This window comes from Hemibagrus wyckioides, linkage group LG07 (assembly GCF_019097595.1).
Source record: "Hemibagrus wyckioides isolate EC202008001 linkage group LG07, SWU_Hwy_1.0, whole genome shotgun sequence".
Classification (NCBI taxonomy): domain Eukaryota; kingdom Metazoa; phylum Chordata; class Actinopteri; order Siluriformes; family Bagridae; genus Hemibagrus; species Hemibagrus wyckioides.
The window spans coordinates 6,893,751-6,914,191 of NC_080716.1; the positions used below are offsets into that span (position 1 = coordinate 6,893,751).

Below are 20,441 nucleotides of genomic sequence, written 5' to 3' on the forward strand. Positions count from 1 at the left end.
TGCACACAGACCCACTCCTGCATTTTGAGACAACTGATTATTTCAATTGATGGTGGCCTACAAACTTTTCCTTATGATTGACAAGAGAAGCAGATTCTCCATTGTGTGTGCAGCAGCTCAGGGCCCCTCTCACTCCTACACAAGCTGGAGGTATGGCAGATGGAGGTTAGACCCCTGTCTCATGACCCAGACCTCTAGACACAAAGTGTTTGTCTGCTCCGCCTTTCAAATGTGTACAAAAGCCTATTGCCACCTCCCAAATGGCACAGCACAGCACCTCTTTTTACACAGAGAGAAAGCCATGTAAACACAAGGCACACTTGTATTTAAAATAGGAGAGATTGCATGAATACTACCAACATGCAGCTGTTATTGGTTGCAGACCAACTCTTCTTCTAAAACTCAACCAATTACATATACATCTACCTTTACATCATTACTTATCTGATTCAAAAACAATTTACTACCAAAAGTGAATTGTTTTTGGTGTGTCAGGATGTGTTTTAATATTTAACATAAATGTGCTATCCCTGACCCATTAATAATTATTTACCATGCATGTTGCAAAAACATAACTGTGGAATCATGGCTGTAATTTTGGTGTTAGATATATTTTTTTAAACTTCAAAGAGTTAAAAGACCCAGTCACTTTATTATATGCTGTAATAACTTATAGAGAAGTGAGCTTTGTTTTGAGCATAAGACAGTGTTTTGCACTAAGCTGAAGAATAACATGAATTAATGTCCTCTTCTGCCAGCTTTGCCAAGAGAGATGACTATTATGTAAGCATGCACTTAGCTGAGCTCTGATGGGATTGTGTATGGCACACGCGTCTGGTGGAAATGACATCATTATGCGGTGTCACATTTGTGTGTAGATGTGTGTATGTATGGCACGCTGCAGCACACATGCTAACCCAGCAGCATGCCTTTTCACTCTCCACAAGCGCTGCATCCATTAGCAGACTGCAGTCAGACTAAACAGTGCGAGTCTGGAGCCCAATGTGTATGTGTATACAGTCTTTTATCCTCTCTCTCTCTTACTGTCTTGTTTCTCATTTTGTTTCAGTTCTTTGTGTAGAGCTCTAGGTTTTTTCATGTTTTACACTAACACGTATATGATGTGTGTGTGTGTGTGTGTGTGCCAACAGCTGCACCTCTCTGCTCCAGGTGAGCCTAAATACAATCACACCCTTGTCAGTCTTGTAATTAGTATTGCTTTTACAGCTTCTTTATCAAACATATCCATAAAGAACAACATATATCTTAGCATTATATTGCTTCAAAGCTATTCACCTACATTTCACAAATGCCTTAACTATAATGCTAAGTACAGTGGATATAAACAGTCTACACTCCACTGCTGAAATTGCAAGTTTTTGTAAAAAAATACCTGACATGATTTATCTTGGTTTATTTTTTTTACAAAAACCTGCAATTTTATATAATTTTATATCACTATACCAGGCATCATACTAAAGGCATCTATGTCATATAGGTGAGTTGTTTGAAGTAATCTAATGCTGAAGAGGGATGTAGAATACAGTGAATGTGTATGAAATAGAAACACAAAAATAAGCAAGCAATGCCATCGCTGTTTTACTAACACTAACACTAATTACAAGACTGACAGGGGTGTAGTTGCAGTTAGTCTCATCTGGAGCAGAAAGTAGTGGTAGACACAAAAAAGTGACAAAACCGTCTTTATATGAAATCATTGTGTTATAAGCAATGAAACGGCCTGATGTTATTAAATGCAGTAAAACTGCATTTTCAACATGTTTTCCATTTTGTTTTCTAATTGCTATTCAGGCTGTGTAAATTAACCTCACTCGGAAGTGCTCAGGGACACGGAATGAGTGTGCGTTCATAATCGTTCTCTCAACCTATTCCTGTCTTTTTTTTCTTATGTGCATGTAATACAACCTCAACAATTACAGACCTTCAGTGAATAAATGGATGTAAATGCACTGCCTCGAGAATTCCGGGAAGGGTTTCATTCAGAAAGGGGAAGCAAGTGAGAGAGAAAAACAGAGTGGGAACAGAGCAGGAAGTCCATTACCATATGTGATGCATAACCTAATTCCTGTGGCCGAAGGCTGCACCTTACAGATGAGGAAATGGCTGCATTCTTCCAAGCTATCATTGATCTTCTGTCAGTCCACAATCGATCTGGTATATGAGGCAAAGAAATTTCAGCAGGAAATATGGCTGATCTCAGCTCTGAAGCTCAGTGCATTTGCTGGTGCAAATTCAGCTTAGGTCAGGTAATCTTGCCAGACTGGAGAGGTTCATTTACTTTTTGATTTAACTTTTTTTTTAATTACTTACTCTACTAACATTTTCAAGTGAGGCTAGACTTGTTTTCATCAACTGATCAGGAATAAGAGCAAGTTGAAAAACAACAACAAAAGAACAACAGCAAAGGGCAGAACTAACCACTATAAATGCTAGAATATCTCCAGACAATCCAATTTGAAGGGCCTCTCTCTTCTTCTTTTTAGGCACTACATATAGCATAGAGTGTGGATGAAACTTAAATTATACTTTGGAACATGCCTATATTTTTTTGCCTATCTGCTTCTAAGACACCTCTCACTGACCTGGTTATGTAATGTCACCACTTGATGCACTGTATTTGTAAATGTAATCAGACCTATTTAGACCTACTGCAGAATGTCTCTAACAATATGGCCTTTAGTCACAATTGTTTACAGCCCCTGATCATCAGTTATCAAAACATTCAACACTGTATTAAATAGATTAAAGTTATCAAATTGTTTGCCTCACATAAATGTTATGAAATATAACGTGAAATATGTTTGCATTAACTTTTTTTTAAATAAAAATGTCATATACATGAAACATTCTTGGAACTATATTATTATAATTGTAATTTTCGGATAACATAGCATAGAAGTCATTGCATGCAATGTGGGCAGGTCATGACGATCCAATTACCAATTAAACCTCTATGATTTTTTTTTTAAAACTCATTTTAACTCAAATCTGGTCACCACCAAAACACCACCCACCATTCATCTCTTCCCTAAAATACAACAGCTACCAAGGCTGAAGGCTAACACATGCTTCCACCAAGAAATGTGAAGCCAGCCAAGTGCGCCTTTTCAAGCTGCTGTTCCTGTTGTGTCACAGCACAGCATAACACACTCTGCCCTCTTCCACACACATGAGCTCACTATACTGATATTGGCTAGTGTTGCTGTAATTTGCAAGTCAGAAAGACTATGTCAACCCTCAGAGAGCAAATATTGCTCTATTGGTGAATACTTTTGATAGTAATTTGATGATTATCCCTGGGTCACACTTGATCAGCTGAACCCACTGTCTTGTCTTGTTTGAAAAACAAGACTTTGAACTACCTGATTATGAGGATGTTAATTATATAACATTAAATTAGTTCTTGGACAGCAACTATACATATAACTGCTATGTAAGAAGAACATTGTTCCATTTTTGTAACTTCTCTGCCATATTGACAGTTGAACTATTAGACTGCTTTGACTTTTCAGATTGTTACAGCTTTCTATTATTATTCATTAAAAAAACATACACATACATATTTACTTCTGAACATATTACCTTTTTGTTCTGTACATCCTCTACACTTGGTAATATAAAATATAGAGACATATACCCTGCTAAAAATGGAGATGAATAGTGACTGCATGATGAACTCAATGAGTGTAATCAATCACTGATTTATGTAAGCAGTGACTTCATGTAGCCTACCAGTGCTGACAAATAATGTCCAACTCATCCTGTAGCCTCGGCTTTTCTGATTTGCCGTCAGCAACAGCCAGGACCCTATACTTCCGCTGGCATGTGCGTATGTATGCTGACGTTTACTCCCTTTGAATAATTACTGGATGTGGCATACAGCCAGTCATACGACAATGTTGCTACTGCTGCTGTTGCCATGGAAACCAGGTTCTTGGTACTTCTTTGAAGTCTTCTAACAAGCTGGGTTAACACTGACAGTCAGTGGGGAAAGAGGACAGAGAAATTGGTGTAAAAGTGTAGTATTAGTTCATTGCCAGACACATGATTACCTGGCACAAATAATTGCCTACTTTTTGATTTAAAAGACATCATTATGTACAAGTTACCTGGTAGTATATTTAATTAATGTAACAAAGCCTTTAAAACAATCATTATCTTTGTTTAAGAGAATATCTTTGCTTGAGATTAATTTACCAATTATTTTCAGTGTAAACTAAATAATAGATAACAATTACTAACACTACTAATTTGCAGATTTGATTATACTAGAACTGTTTTTATTTGGTTCTCTGACATTAATCTAGATGCAAATTGTTGCATCTTTTATTTTGCATTTTCTGAACACACATACAGCCTACAACAGATCCCCTCATTTCTTTGCCACTGTATAACTGATTCACAGCATTGCTCACTGTCTCCTAATACACCAGTCATGACACATAGCTCCCACTGTTTCACAAACCATCGCCTCAGCTTGCAGAGGAAGTAATATGAAAGTGTGATCACACCATTCTACTGTCTGCTGTCTGTCCTCATGAGACACTGCAATAAATACGAATTCACCAAGATGGTGCATTCCTCCAGTATACAGCAAGGTTGATAAATAAAAAAAGGGAATAATTTGTATGAGAAGTGATTCTTTAAAAATTATTATTGTCAAATTAAATTAAAATGTAAAATATTTTTTTTATTTTTATTTTTACTGTTTCCTGCTTCTTTTGTAAGTTGTCAGCTTTCAAACAATTTAGCCACCCACACCCACACCCACACTCTAGCACTTTTACAAGCATCTATAGGAAGGTTCTAAGTGTTTGAAGAGGTGTCAGCTGCCTGTGTGAAGAATTCTTGTGGTATGTTATTTCACTTGGGCTACGTCACTGACTGTGTTGCGTCTCACACCTTGAGACTGTAAAGTTGGGAGAGATGTTGGTTAGGTAAACACTCTCACCCACCTAGGGTGACAGTTTTTTCAGCTTGCCATTTACACTCCCCACCCTCAGTGTGACTTGCACAGCATGGGTTATTACCCTGGCTCAGCATGAGGGTGCAGCCAAAAATGACAGCAACCTCCTAGATGAGGCACCTGAGGACTGCACTGCAGTGATGTGTGATATGTATATACAGTATATGATTGTGTGTGTACATGTGGCACATTTCCACACATGGTTATATGGGGATCACCAAAAAAGAAGAGCTGAAGTGCATTTCTTACTTTCAGCAGCAAATTATCTGTCAATTAACAGTCACAGAAGTTGGTGGTGATAATGTAAGGTCTTTTTTAGTTACAAACATTACCCACAGATATTAATATGATACTGTGTATGTTAGTGGTCCATTCCAGCACAGAGTCATCCCCCTTGCCTTGAATCAGGTGCTCTCTGGAGATTGGGTGTTATGAGGAGAATGCTAATGAAGAGGGAGAGGGAGAGAAATCAGCAGCTGAGGTAGTAATATGTGACTGGAAACTCAATAAAGTCCTCTCTCTCACTCTGCCTGACTCTGGTACACACACACACACACACATTCTCTCTCACTCTGTACCATGGCAGCCAGACCAGACTGTGCTGTGATTAATTGCTGTGGGTCACTTTGGGAGATGAACACAGAAATCACTTGAGAAACCAGAAGTGGATAACATTTTTGTTCCCGGTGGGCAAAGAGTCTCAAGGATTTGCACATCAATCACACATCACCAACATATGTTTGACTACTTAAAAGCAACGAATTATAGATGCTAGGCCAGCTATTGTTTGCTGGTTATCATTAGCCACAATGGTGAGAAATAATGGATATGTCAAGCTGCAGATGCACTTCTAACGCATCATTATGAATTGGGTTTTGCTGGTGTAGCATAAACATGTGACATACACAAAAATGTCATGCCAATGCCATGAGGCAAAATGTTTTTAAGCTATTTGTTAGCCGTCCATGTGTTTAAGCTTGTTCAAAATTAAAGGAATTCCATGGGGGTGCAAACTTTTGCACCCAGCTGTACAAATAACAGAAACAAGCTGCTTGTTGAAAACAGAATCCATGAAACACATTTATTGTGGCAGGGATCTGCCCAGCAGCAAGGGCCAAAATATATCATATAAAATATCCAATAGAATAAGAGCAGAGAGATAAAGCTATAAATTCCTGCCTTATCATTCTCTGCATAGATGTTTTGTAAATGCTTTGTTCATAAAAAGCAAATAGTTTTATTACACATGCTCTGCGCCCCCATAAAATGTATATTATCCAAATGCTCATTTAAAAATAAATATTACACTTATTTTCTAAACATTGCATTTACACACTATCCCGTAAAGCAATAATGTGCAGTACACATTTTGTTCTTGGCCTTTTTCTGCTTACTCAAATGTTATGTTTGTGCTACTTTTTTCTTACATTCACTTCTTCCATTTTCCTCTTTCTGAAATTCTATCTATAATAAGACAGATGGAGAAAAAGACTATGAATGGCCCAGTGAGCACAAATACATTTAAAATATAGGAAAAAATGAAACATTTAAATTCAGCTAGCATGAATGTTTTTAATATATGTATAGAGGACAGAAAATTACTTTTGTTAAACTTTGAACTTAAACTCCAACAAGCTTTGAAAAACAAGCTTGAATTTGATTTCACATGATAGATATGTTCTCTCATACTTGGAAAAACGTTGGAGAAAAAGTATGGCATGAAAACATATCTAATTCGTCAAAATCTACCAATTCACTGTAGGTAGGCTTCAGTGTAAATTCGGACAGATGTAGACAATAACACTAATTTCCCAGCATGCTAGGGTAAAAATGTGATGGTACATTTTGAAAACTTTTTGTTGTTCCATTTAAAGTACTTGGAACACAATAGAAACTGACTCTCACTTGGCCATAGATTGGAAATCAAAGGTCACTGGAAATAACCTGAAAGGGAAGTGACTCACAAAGAGAATGTGCTTGGCAACTGTCCAGTCTGTCCTGTAAGTTATCTCTGACTCGCTAGTGATTCCTGATATTTTCCTTGGCTATGTTTACACAGGGTCCATGTTATTCCACTGGACAAGGTCAACTGTGCCATGAGGCAGTTATCACCTGCTAAGTAAAGACATCCAAATCTAGTTATTTATCTGTTTCTTTCCATTTGAAATGTCATCAACTTGATACTACCACTTGCTTTTGTTTCTCATAAATATTTAAGGTTTGATTTCAAAAAGATCGATTTGTGATGCTAACCTGGTATCCAGCGTAATAAAAAAATAAAAAAATAAAAAATAATTAATCCTAAACATAAAAATTAACAACTCATGGGTTCAGTGACTTACAAAAGTGGCTCATTGGAAGTTCTGGCATGTGAACTCACTTGCATATTGTGAATTTGTTAACAATATTAATAAATGCAAACTTGCCATTATTAAACTTCCCTTAAGGTGACAGGCAGAAGAATTCACAGTTTAATGAACAATAGGTTCTGGACAACTTAGGGTTCCTGAGGAGGAACTACTTTTACTTAAGTATGAACCCAGCCAAGGTAAAGTGACCAAGAAGAAGCTGAAAACTTTCTTTCCTCTGATCATCTTTCTGTGACTGGAAACTCAATAAAGTTGAATCTCTCTCTACTTTTATGCCGAACTCTCCACAGGGGTGGAAGGTACATTTTGGGTGGCCTTTTAAGTGCTGGGCAGAACAATGGTCTTTGAGAAACTAATTGGCCCATGTGTTGTTCAATTCCATTAGATTACAACTAATAAGATAATAAAAAACTTTGGAAATTCTATAGGGCAGCATGACAGAGAATACAACCTTCAAAACAATAGGGAGAAGTACCCATATAGGAAACACTGAGCTTCTCTGTGTACACCTACACGGTGTTGGTACAGTCAGAAAAGGGAAATTACTAACTATACAATTTTACCATAGTATTTGTCAGCAGACTTACATGAATGACGCAGTTTAAAGAAGAGGGAAATGTGTTACTAACAGCACACATTGCAAATATGACTGGCAACATCCCACTGGCAACAAAGAGAGCGCGCAAAGTAGTAATTGTGTGCTACAGGTATCTATGAATAAAAAAAAAGATAGTAAATTCCCCAAGAGCTGATTTATGTTCCTATTTGATAGTGAGTAGTGCTGTTATGGGATTTCACAGCAGAGGAGGTTTCACAGAAACAGGCCTGTGGGCAACCCTGCCTTAATAGAGAAAATCAGCTGGTGGCCATCTTAAATTCCTGAGCTGAAGCCTCACAACAAGAGCACATCTGTTCTGTCTACTTAAGCACCTCACATAGCAAGAAAAAGGATCCTGTTTCTTTTCTTGGGATATGTTAGTGCTACCCTCCCTGATTACATTGTCACCAAAAGTGGTACTCTTCTGACAGAGTTGTCTAAGAAACTGGGAGAATGAACCTTAAAAACAACTAACACATCTTCCAGGGAATAGCTGCATATATTAACCTAATGCCATTTTAAGGCCTCTTGAAAATAAAGTGGATTTGTGAAGATCATTATTAAAATTAAACGTATGAATATCTTAAATTACTTGAAACATTAAACAGCTTTAAACATGTTTAAACATGTGAGTCAGAGTAGTACATCTGGTTCTCAGCATACTAGAAGAATTAGGAGGAAACAGTGTGGGAATTCCCCTTATCTAAAGCTCTGGAATGCACCAAAGACTTGAATTACTGCTTGCTTTTAAAAAGGAGAAAACTGAGGAAAAAATGCTTTATACATGAATATAGATGAATAACATATATATGAATATGAATATGAATATGAATATGAATAACACTTAATGCATTCATTCCATTACTTCCAAAGTTACTAGATGATCTATAGACTATCAACTAATTCAAATAACCATTTCTTAAAAGTCTGGTCACAGTCATTGACACTAGGTTTGGAAGATTATTTCAAAGATTATTGTTCTTTTGAGATCCCAGCAGTCAGAGTATAAAACAATCTCTAAACCTTTAAGCTATTCTGATTTCCTGTACAATGCACTAATGACAATGTACTAGAGACTCCATATTTACTGTGTTCTTACACTGATGCTGACTGTGTGTGAATCAGTTCTTTCAGGCCATGTTATAAGTAACAAATGTGGTGTTCATTATATGGATGTAAAGTTAGCTCTATCCAAGTCTTACATACATTTTACTGGCTTCCCAAGGTCCACAAAGCCCTGCTTATCTGGCTAGAACAAAATTCCAGACCTGCTGCCCAGAGGAAATCAGTGTCACACCGTGTTGCCATCCACCCCCACAATCCCTGCTTTTGTTAGGAAACCCCCAAATGTCTCATACACGATTTAGCCCTGTGAGGTCTGTCCTTGTCTGGGAATGTGGAGGCTAATAATGAAAACCAGAGCTGTTACATCAGTCCACGCAGCAGCATTCATCTTCCTAAAGTTCTTTCAAAGGGGAATTCATAACGATTCTTTCTGCCAAAGATGCCTGGAAATGGCTGTGATGTAAATAGTGACACTAGGCAGTGACTGCATCTATTTATAAAGATGTAGCATTTGGCAAGCTAAAGTATATGGTGTAGGTGTTTCAGGCTATAGACAATACTGAGATAAAAAAATACCAAACAAATCATAGATGGTGTGTGGAGAGGCTAATGGTAGCTAGTTTGTGTAGGACATTTAATTTCTGTGAAGGATATAGAGCGATGACGTTGAGCTCGTCACTCAGCAGTGACTCTCTCCCAGCACAACACAGTTTTTTCATGAGTGGGGAAGAGGTCACCAGGAAGTAGAGGAGTCTGAAATAGAAAACACACAACCTTCTACCCTCCTTTCCTTTTCATGACGTCTTTCCTCAATGCATGATTCACTCATCAGCTTCCATGCTGCCATTTAAGAAAAAAAAAAGTGAGAAAGAGCTATAAGCTTTTCTTCAGCCCTCCAACTCAGTTAAGAGAATTAAACCTTAAAAACATCATTGTTCATATTTGCTGGCCTAACTTGCTCTGGCCCCAAAAAGCTTTCTAAAAACTGAGATAAACCCTTAGTATTCATAAAGTCTTACGTTGTAAGGTGTAGTTGTCCTCTGAAGTCGAGGGATAATAGATCTTCATGCCATCTGATGATGTAATGATGTGCTGCATACATATAAAACATCAAAAATACATATAAAATCATATTGAATCACAAAGTCATTGATCATGATATTCATAAAATCTCAAAACTAACCTAGACAAACAAAAATGAACAAAAACATGCTGGACAATAAAATTGGCCAAAAAACACCTTTATGACAGCTACTACTGTATTAACAATTTAATTAAAAAAGCAATTCAATTCTGTTGTAAATGTAGTGATAAAAAACAAAAACAAATAAACAAACAAAAAAAGACTACTTTACAAATGACTATTTTATATGTCTACATCTGACTCACTTAATATAAAATATGAACATCTGAGAAATGCACTTTTGTATTATCCAAGTGACCATATGAGCAATGTTGTAGTGAATATTACTCTAATGTTAACAGCATTTAAAGAAACTCAAAGCAAACTCATCCAAATGCTATTGGGGTTTTAGTAGATTTTCAGTAGATAGTTTGCTCTGATTATGTCTAGTAAAGATAGAAGCACTCAGCTGTTTTAAGGCAAAAGACAATATAAGTGACAGCTTATGTTTAATTCAGAGCTTTTATTCTTTAAATATTGAAATATAAATATAAGAAAAAATATGAAAAAAATAAAAGTACTATGATTATATTATACCGAAGAAATACCATTACAGTGAACCATGTACTCAAGGACTGTAAAAAGATTTCCATCTGTAACAGATTACATGCACTGTATGTTTAAATGTAGTGATTACGTTATATGTACACGTTACATTTGGTCTGTTTTAGAAAAAGAGTAAATTGTTAAAAGGGCTAATTGGAGGCAGAAAAAGCAATGTTGTATCAATAGCAACTGATGTCAGCATTCACAGCATTGGCCTAGCAACTAGTTAAAATATAAGACAGTATGATGTTCAGAGGGTTGCTTGGTTGTGGATCAGCAGTCAGCTTACAGCTTACATGCTTGAGGCCAGAAACTCATTTGATTGATATGCAGAGGAACTGTTATTATACTAAATGAAGTATGCACCTCTTCACTTTGCATTAATTATTCAAAACAGCCACATACTTTGATATCAAAGCACAGTCTAATGCTTGAAATTTGGTCTTGTTTTGTGACTTGCTTAAGTATCCTTTAAAGTCTTTGAATTAGAGACTGCTTCTGTGTTGACCCATATCTAGGAACATGTTTGTGACAATGTCCCCATTAGTTCAAAAGACAGATAGTAGAATTTGTATAAAAGCCATGGCACAACTGACAAAGATGTCTTAGAGCAGGGTTTCCAAATCAGGGTTTCGTGAACTTTTAGAGGTTTGTGGTGGCATTGCACCATGATGAGACTGTGATGAAACTGTTAGTGCCACATTAAGTTCAATTTTAACAATATTTGTTTGTACTAATAAAGCAATAATTAAAAACATTAATGATGTAGCATCTTGCTTTAACCCCATAAGTAAAAAGCAATCAGATTGAATTATTCACAGATCATGTCAGAAGATAATAATTCTTTGTGGCTAAAAGCTTCTTCATCTTTAGACCTGATTAAAATCACTTAGAATGGACAGGGATTTTTAGTAAAAGAATGGTCACAAAAGGAGGAACAACCCAAAGCAAATTAGACAAGAGCACCAAAGTGGGAACTTTTCTGTATGTACAACAAGGCATGTTTAATATTTAGATTTACATGCATGGACAGTGACAAAGCCAAACAAATTCCCAAGTGTGTGGTATGTTTGAAGCAGCTTTCTTATGAATGTATGAAGCCAGCTTTATTAAAGAGACATAGAGAGCAAAATTTGGGCCATAAAACTAAACACAGTAGGTTTATGCATATTAAAAGAGCAACAGAACAACAAACTTTTTCAACAAGCAAAGGTTCACTTAAACGTTAACCTGCTTAACAGGTTAAGCACACATAAAAGCCTGGGAAGCCCTGTCTTAAAGGAAACAATAAGTGGGTTCATTAAGATCTTGCTCATTAGAGCACATTTTACAGAGTATACTTCTCTTCATTTCTGTATTTCTGCTGTGGTAACTGCTGTGGATAAAATAAAACAAACACTTAATATGAAGAGACAATTTCATAGCAAAATAAGCATTAAATATTGTGAATATTAATGACTAATCACTAAAAAAATCCTGTACACCAATAAATCTCAAAATCATGGAGCACAATATGATTAAATTAAAGAACGTCAGATTGTTATGTAAGCAGATTTTAATTCTGCAGTTATGTAAGAAGCAAGTTATAAACTCATTCATTCAGTTCAGCTCTTCCCTCTCCTTCTTAGAAGAAAATGCTTAAATACCTGTTAGTAAACTCATCCCTGTCATCTTCAGAGATATGCCTGGGCTTGTTCAAGTTATTGAACAATGTCATCAGTATCCTGTTCACACTCATGAGCTGCACCTATAAAGTCACTGTACAAAGGTATCAATGAGAGTATACTTTCTTTATACTATCTTTATGCATGCCTTATCTTTAGAAATGTTCTTTTAAAAAACCCAGCACCTGCGATTTTGCTGACATAGCAGCACCCATGAAAAGAAGATAATTACTAACTGAGCTTGCCAAGATTTATCTGTGCTGAAATCCTGGAGAAAGAGTAAGCTAGAGGAGGCTCTCTGTCTGGATACATGTTTATTTACCTCTGCTGACTTTACTCAAGGTGTTGAAATGAGAGATGGCTTTACAGTTGATTCCTGCTTCAGTTTGGTACTTTATCTACATCTGCTTAATCCTATATTAGCTTCATGATATCCCATATTGTGTAATACTTCAAATAAAGGATGGAATTAAAGGATAGCACAATAAGCATATAAACCAACAACATAAAAACTATTGAGACTCTTGTACACTGATCAGGCATAATGTTATGACCACCTGCCTAATATTGTGTTGGTCCCCATTTTGCTGCCAAAACAGTCCTGACCCATCGAGGCATGGACTCCACTAGATCCCTGAAGGTGTGCTGTGGTATCGGGCACCAAGATTTTAGCAGCAGATCCTTTAAGTCCTGTAACTTGTGAGGTGGGCCTCCATGGATTGGACTTGTTTGTCCAGCAAATCCCACAGATGCTTGATTGGATTGAGATCTGGAGAATTTGGAGGACAATCAAGACCTCAATTTCCTGAAATTCCCAAACCATTTTTGCTTCGTGGCATGGCGCATTATCAAGCTGAAAGAGGCCACAGCCATCAGGGAATGCCATTTCCGTTTACATGGTCTGCAACAATGCTTAGTTAGATAGTATGTGTCAAAGTAATATTCACATGGATGGCAGGATCCAAGGTTTCCCAGCAAAACATTGCCCAAAGCATGACACTGCCTCTGTTAGCTTGCCTTCTTCCCATAATGTGCCCTTTTTTGCCCGTTTTTCCTGCATTTTAACACGTCAACTTTGAGGACAAAGTGTTCACTTGCTGCCTAATATATCCCACCCACTAACAGGTGGCATGATGAGGAGATCATCAGTGTTATTCATTTCACCTGGCAGTGGTCATAATGTTATGCCTGATAACTATATTATCAGTAAATAATACTATAATATATGGTAAATAACTACATATGAACCTATGCTGCTGTGCATATCTGTGAATTTTTCATTTCTCTCTATATGGAAAGATCTGAACATGACTGAATTTCTTCCTCCTTGTCTCAGCCTTTAATGATGTCTGTCACCACTTGATCACTGCTTTTCAAACTTCAGGAGCATAATTAAAATGCCTAATCTGAATACAACCTTTACATTTTTTCTATATGCCCACCCTGTTTAAGATGAAATGGGTTATATTTTTAATCAATTTAAAACTTAAATTGATTTAATCAATACTGAAAAAAATCAGTGATTAAGAGTAAACTACATAGAGCATCCTAATTTACCTTAATAAAACATAAAGGCAGTTAAGCAGCTATACCTAAAAACTGCACCCAACTGAGCCAAGATGTTGGCTTATATGGTGCTTATGAAGTTTATATATTAATATGCCTAGGTATAATGTGATGACTCAGGTGGTGATTGGACAACATGACCAACAGCTTATCAACAGGATAACCAGCTTTTTTAAACAGACAGCTATACAATGCTTTCTTTTCAGAAACATTCATTTGTCACTATTTGCATCACATTGTCATGCAAAATATGTGATAAGCAAACCTTTCTGTATATATTATTCAAATCACAGTAATGAGCAGTTGGCACTGCCCATTTTAATTCAGACGATAAGTCATTGTCCTATTAGTAGCTAATAATTATTGGTCATTTTTCATTTATGGCTTTGATTATACTTTAGAATTACAATACAGTCAGCCTTCAAAAAAGATCTGCATATGCAACAAACTTTATTCCCCCCCGCTCAAGTTTCCAAGATACCAATACATAAAAAAGTGATCCTGAACATTTACACAGTGATAACACCATAGTTACATAAATAAATAAAAAATTATAAATAAAAACATAAATATATGTGCCAAAACATTTGCCTGAAAAGATAATGACTCCCAGTGATGGGCTGAAAAAAAAAATACTTATTTAACACTACAGTGTCACAGTATTTAGAACAATGCCACATGGTGGTGGTCATGACGTAAACAGTTGGAGGCACAAATGAAAAACATTTAGTCTTTCATCTGATAGAGGATATTACATGACTAATATCTTGTACCAGGCAAAAAGCTTATAGCAGGATTTTGTAGTGCTTACCTCCATCCATTTAGACACAATCAAAATCGAACTGAAAGCAGAAAAATAAAGGCTCCACTGCACAAGCCCTTTCTGATACCTTTTTGTTAATTGAGCTTAAGATACAGAAGGGCTATTATTGCACAACCCAGAAGACGTTCCTCAGAAAGGCACTTTACTCATTTCACATCTCAATAAGATTTATAGTCGGTCCAGCTGCAGACTACTAGGCCCTCCAGGTATAAAATTTTTTCTCCTTAAAATGTTTGGAATCATCAGCTTTCCATGCTTTGTGTGTACTTAAGTGAAATAATTAATGTCTATGCTCAATAAAAAGGGAAAGCAGGTGATCAAACAGAAAGCCTCATCCTCATCACGCAAGTTCTCTTCATCTCCTTGTCACTTTGTTGTGTACATTGTGAAGTCAAGCTGGTAGTGTCAGTGTGACATAGAAAAGAAAACAAATCCAAAACAGTGCACTGCAAGTCCAAGGAGTCCAGAATATAGGTTGGGAGAACTTTTACAGAAGGATGCAAGCTTCTCCAGATGTGGTTTCAGTCCAAGACCTTTTTTAATTGTAAGTCCTTTTTTGTGGTTCATTTATGTTTTGGTGTAGTGCTGCAGCAGCTTCACCATATACTCAAGCCGGTGGCGCAGCTCAGATGAGCAGCCCTGCTCACTGAGTATGTTCAGATTATACGAGGTGGAGACCCGCTCACGGTTAATATAGGTCAACAAGTATGTGTCTGCTGACTTGGACAAGATAACCTTGGTGTGATCAGTGTAGAAGTTCACCTGGGAGCAGAAAAAGAACATCTTATTGTAACTGTATTGTAACATTGTGCTCAATATTTGGCTCTTTAAAGTCAACAATTTCTCATCCTTCACCAAAACACAAGCATTAAGGAAATGCAGCATGCGAACATGCTAATCTAGAGGGCTTAAATGAACAGAATCAAAGTGTTTTTTTTTTAAAAAAAAACAAAAAAAAAAAACAAAGCTAACCTGTAGTGAGCCGTTGTTAAAAAGCATAACTAAAGCATGGTCTGTCTTCATCCACTGCAGGAGAAGGGGACAATCAGTTGGAGATGGCTGCTCTTCACAACCCAGATCTCCACCCTGTAGGAACAGATAAAGCTTAATTTGACTCCCAGTGGCTTAATGATTAATTTACATACAGTATAGGGACAGAACAAGTGATTTAAACCAAAAACAACAATACAAATGAATTTCAGAAGATCTTCTGAAAAGCCCCTCACCTCCATGAGATTCTGCTCCATGTAATTGGCCATCAGCTCCACAATGTGTTTCTGGCTCTGGAGCTGTTCTGGTAGTGCATCCGATTGGAAGGTGAAATGTTTATTGTTGGTCAAACAATAACGAACTACCCTGAGGAGGGAAAAATGGTAAGTCATAATCTAATTAAGTGAAAACAACCATACATGACATTTGCATTTACAATACATTTGTAATGCACAATGCATTTACATTTACATTTACAATGCATTTGTAAAAGCATCATAATTAATCAATTGTCTGGTGTCCAGGCGCATTTTATTTTTAAATAAAGTAGCAAATTAAAATCGCAAGTTACCTTCGCTGGTCACATAGACTCAGATGAGTTCCTTCATTGAAGAGGACACCCACATTCTGATTGGAGAGCTGGTAGCCAAAGCCATATTTATTGGAGTAATCCACCCACTTGGTCACCCAGACAAAAGGTTTAGGCTTTGTCACACATGCCTTGTTCTTAGATGCTAGAGAAACAAAAGAATCCAGACATTAAATTTTTGACCATTAATCTAAAAGATTAAAAAAATTGGTTATCACAGTGTGACTAGAACAAACCTGATGGCATGGTGGACATGCAATTAACAAGGACCTTCATTGCGGCCTCAGCTACAGCGGCTGGGGTCAGTGAGTCTTCACCTCCTGCACAGAAATAAAGGTGAAAGGTAACAAAAGTCCCACAGATTTAATTTAGTTTATGAGAGCAAAACAAGAATCACTTTGCTGTGTTGCTCATATGATCTACAGATTATACAGCATTTTAAAAGCCTCAGGGTTAAACTAAAATTGCACATCCACAAGCAGAGCCACACTAAATATGTTAACAAATGCACACACACCATCAGTACTGCTGGCAACTGTCCCTTTGAAGGAACGCGATGTTGACTTTCTGGATTCATCCTCAGCTGGTGTGTCTAAGGGCCCTGAAACAGCCAGCTGACCTGCTGGAGATGAAACCTGTGTGGGGAAACAGAAGACAAAATTCAAATCAATAAATTTCGAACACTATTAATCACAAGAGCAGGAATGGACTGTTAAGAAGCAACCAAGTGCAGAACTGGTATGTTATTCAATTCTAATCTTCCTTTATTATGAAAAGGTGTGGCATGTGTGCTGGTTTGTAGATCAGGATTCTTCTTCTAAATACCTAGTTTATCCCTTGAGATGCACATGTGATTTACTACATTAGAGTTCACTCAAGTTACTCATCTACCCCATATAGCAGTGCTGCCAAGTCAGCTGATGTCATAACAAAAGCACAGTCTGGCATTTATCACACCTCCTTAAGTACAATAAATCATCAGACAAACAGACATTTAAATATATAGCAGAATGTTAATCAACCCCAAACAGTATTAGGGCTCTTAACACATACCTCATTCACTCCCACTGTCTTGTGGCTGATCTGACGGCTAATTGAGTGCTTCACCATGCCTGACACAAGCTTGGAGATGTCCTCCTTTTCCTCACTGGGGTTCTTCTCTGCTGAAATTCAATAAAACAAGTGAATAATCTCACAATGATTCTTAGAGGGTTCAGCTTAAAGAAATGCCCAGTGATGGCCTTACCTTTGGATTTCTTCTTGCCGAAGAGGCTCTTGGCCATCTTAGTGAAGAACTTCTTGGCAGGGCTGGGTGGGTTGAGCTCCGGCACCATCACACATGCACTGGGTGGAAGTCTGTCTGGAGTGAAGCCCTGGAAAAAGAATCATTAGGAAATAGAGTCAGGATGCCATGCACTTGACTAACAGCACTGACATGATTAAGCAGATTCAATATGATGCAATAACTAACCTTACTGAAATACTCGTGAGCAAGTATCTGGTCAAGAGTAAGGCGATCATTGGGGTTCTTTTGCAGAATTGCAGAGATTAGCTTCTGTGCTGCTGAAGAGAGTGATGGTGGAAGCGTATACTTCACTTCTTTGATGCATTTGTACGTTTCTTTCAAGTCTAATGTTTCAAATGGAGGATTTCCACAGAGAAGTGTATACCTGACCAATTCAAAGAAAAAAAGACCATTGACCAAGAAAGTAAAAACTTCAAAGTATTTCCCAATGTATAATTTTCCAATTTATTTTGATGTGATGTTTATTAACTAAAGAAGGGTGACTATTGTATTCACTTACATCACACAACCCAGTGACCAAACATCTGACTCAGTCCCATGTCCTTGACGATTTAATACTTCTGGTGCCAGGTAGTTTGGTGTTCCACAGATAGTTCTGCAAAACAGTCAATTAACTTTTTACAAACTAATGGCACTGATCAGAATTATGATTTCATTTGGGAAGAACAACTACTTACTTTTTCCTTTGCTCAACAGTCTCCAGTTTTGCTGCCAGCCCAAAGTCTCCTAATCTCAATTCCATATTCTCATTCACAAAGAAATTGCCTATTCAAAACAAACAAATGTAAAAACAATTTTGTGCTCAGTTACAACATTCCAAAAATATAAAAAGGGAAAGTAGAGTAACAATCAACTCCACAGGGTGACAACAAAATGTGGAAAATGAAACTGCATTACCTAATTTGAGGTCTCTGTGGAGGATTCCTTTGTTGTGGAGGTATTTGAGGCCAGAAATTATTTGCCTGAGGTAGTAACGTACTTCAGGGTCTGTCAGGGTGTGTCGTGCTTTCCAGATATGTGCCAAGGACTGCAGCAAAGAAAAGTATACAATCCACCTCATTTTATCACCTGATGCAGTATCATGATTGATGATAATAAAGGTTTTACATTTACTGGTGAAACAGCTCACCTTTCTGCTGCAGAGCTCAAGGAAGATGTAGATGTTGTCCTGATCTTCGAAATGATGAGAAAACTTGACAACATGTTTGTGCTGGAGGGTTTTGTGCAGCTCGATTTCATTCGTTATCTAACGGAGAAACATGAAGGCAGTTAGAATGAACCAATGACAAATGATTTTCATCAGTATGTAGGTTATCGAGATAAAGTCTTGTTCTTATTTACCTTGTCTCTCTGGTGTGGCTTAGAGACTCTGCTTTGTGGAATAACCTTCACTGCGTACATCTTGTTGCTGGAAAGATCAGTCATCTCATAACATCGAGCAAACCCTCCCTGTAACAAAACATGTAGGTCTGTCAAATAAATTAGCTCTGGCAAAGAAATGTTTTGCCTTAAAACAAATAAGCGTGATGAATGGTCGTCTATCCGTCAGCATCAACTAAAATCAACGGCGATGACACTGCACTTTCTCAGGGCTGATCACGATCTGTTCAAATGAAGATGCTCTTTATACAGGCTTACAAGCCACCCAAAGATACAGTTATCATGCGCTGAACCATAAGAGTACGGCCTCGCGAGATCAGGTTTAAGGGGCGCAAATAAATAACACAAAATAAGTCAGTTTGTTGATTAACGTCAGGTATAAGAAAATATCTGAGGCGCAATTGAACACAAACCGCAGGTAGGATCAAGAACAGCCACTGACCCCAGGGGAATTCATGGTTGTATAAGTGACAATCAATACAGCCAAACACAACGACATACACTAGAATAAATCTGTAGAATAACGCATTACAGCCTGAAGTAATGACACAGAGCCTAGAATAAAATCACAGAATAAAGCCAGATAGACTAGACCAGAGCCGTTTATGCGCTCAGGGGCAAGAAACAGCCCGTTTTACAGACAAACGCAACGACTACTAGACTCTCAAAGCACTTATATAATAAGATATGGTGATATGACATTTTTCAAATTGAAGTACCTTTCCCAAAAGCTTTCCTTTGGAGTAAGATCGTCCAGTTTTCGGATCGGTCACCACTTGCGCCAGCTCCATTTTCGTTTGTTCACATTTGCTCCGGTTCGGTTTTTGTGTCGGCGCAGACGGAGAGCGCTCCGGAGACGGCTTAAACAAATCCGGGTTCATCATCTGACAGGAATTACGCTGTACTGTGCTGAAACAAGACGGATCCATTCATTAATACACGAGGGCCTGGTTCAGAAAACGTCAACGTAGTTAGTCCACTCCACTCCGTATCACAGCTCATCAAACACGCCCGGGCGCGCGACTCCTAGTATATATAAACCAGCGGTGACGTCACCGGCGGGGAGGCGGGTAATGGGAGGAGAGATGTTAAAAACGATGATGTGATTTGTCAACATCAGAGTCTGTCAAGGTGTCGAGGAAGCCGGAATGAAAACGACTGAAATAGTGAATGAAACCAGCATTAATCCAATCACGGTGGGATCTCTGTGTTTGGAATGAATGAATATCAGTGGCTGGCCATCTGAAGAATACTTGAACATGTCTTTGGAAAAGGTCACTCTGCGTCTCGTGTTCTTTAATCAAGACTGTATTTTCAATCATTCCCTTTGTTAGCTCGCTTAAATCAAATCACCCTACCCAGATCTTAGCCCTAA

General features: G+C 37.6%; 1 protein-coding gene across 2 annotated transcripts; it reads right to left on the reverse strand.

Annotated features, from left to right (window-relative positions):
• Positions 1-14,408: 14,408 nt before the first annotated feature.
• On the reverse strand, positions 14,409-20,086 carry plk3 (polo-like kinase 3 (Drosophila)). Of its 2 annotated transcripts, none has more exons than XM_058394857.1 (15): positions 19,786-20,086; positions 19,028-19,135; positions 18,816-18,932; positions 18,584-18,713; positions 18,364-18,451; positions 18,186-18,281; positions 17,852-18,050; positions 17,627-17,753; positions 17,434-17,540; positions 16,898-17,015; positions 16,617-16,700; positions 16,363-16,525; positions 16,028-16,157; positions 15,774-15,887; positions 14,409-15,563 (listed from the first exon to the last, which is right to left on the reverse strand). In XM_058394857.1, exons 1-15 carry the CDS (start codon positions 19,993-19,995, stop codon positions 15,369-15,371), a joined length of 1,986 nt encoding a protein of 661 aa, XP_058250840.1. In that variant the 5' UTR covers positions 19,996-20,086; the 3' UTR covers positions 14,409-15,368. The 2 variants fall into 2 exon arrangements, with proteins under 2 accessions (XP_058250840.1, XP_058250839.1); XM_058394856.1 differs by having other exon boundaries at positions 17,434-17,543; positions 19,786-20,085.
• Positions 20,087-20,441: the final 355 nt, after the last annotated feature.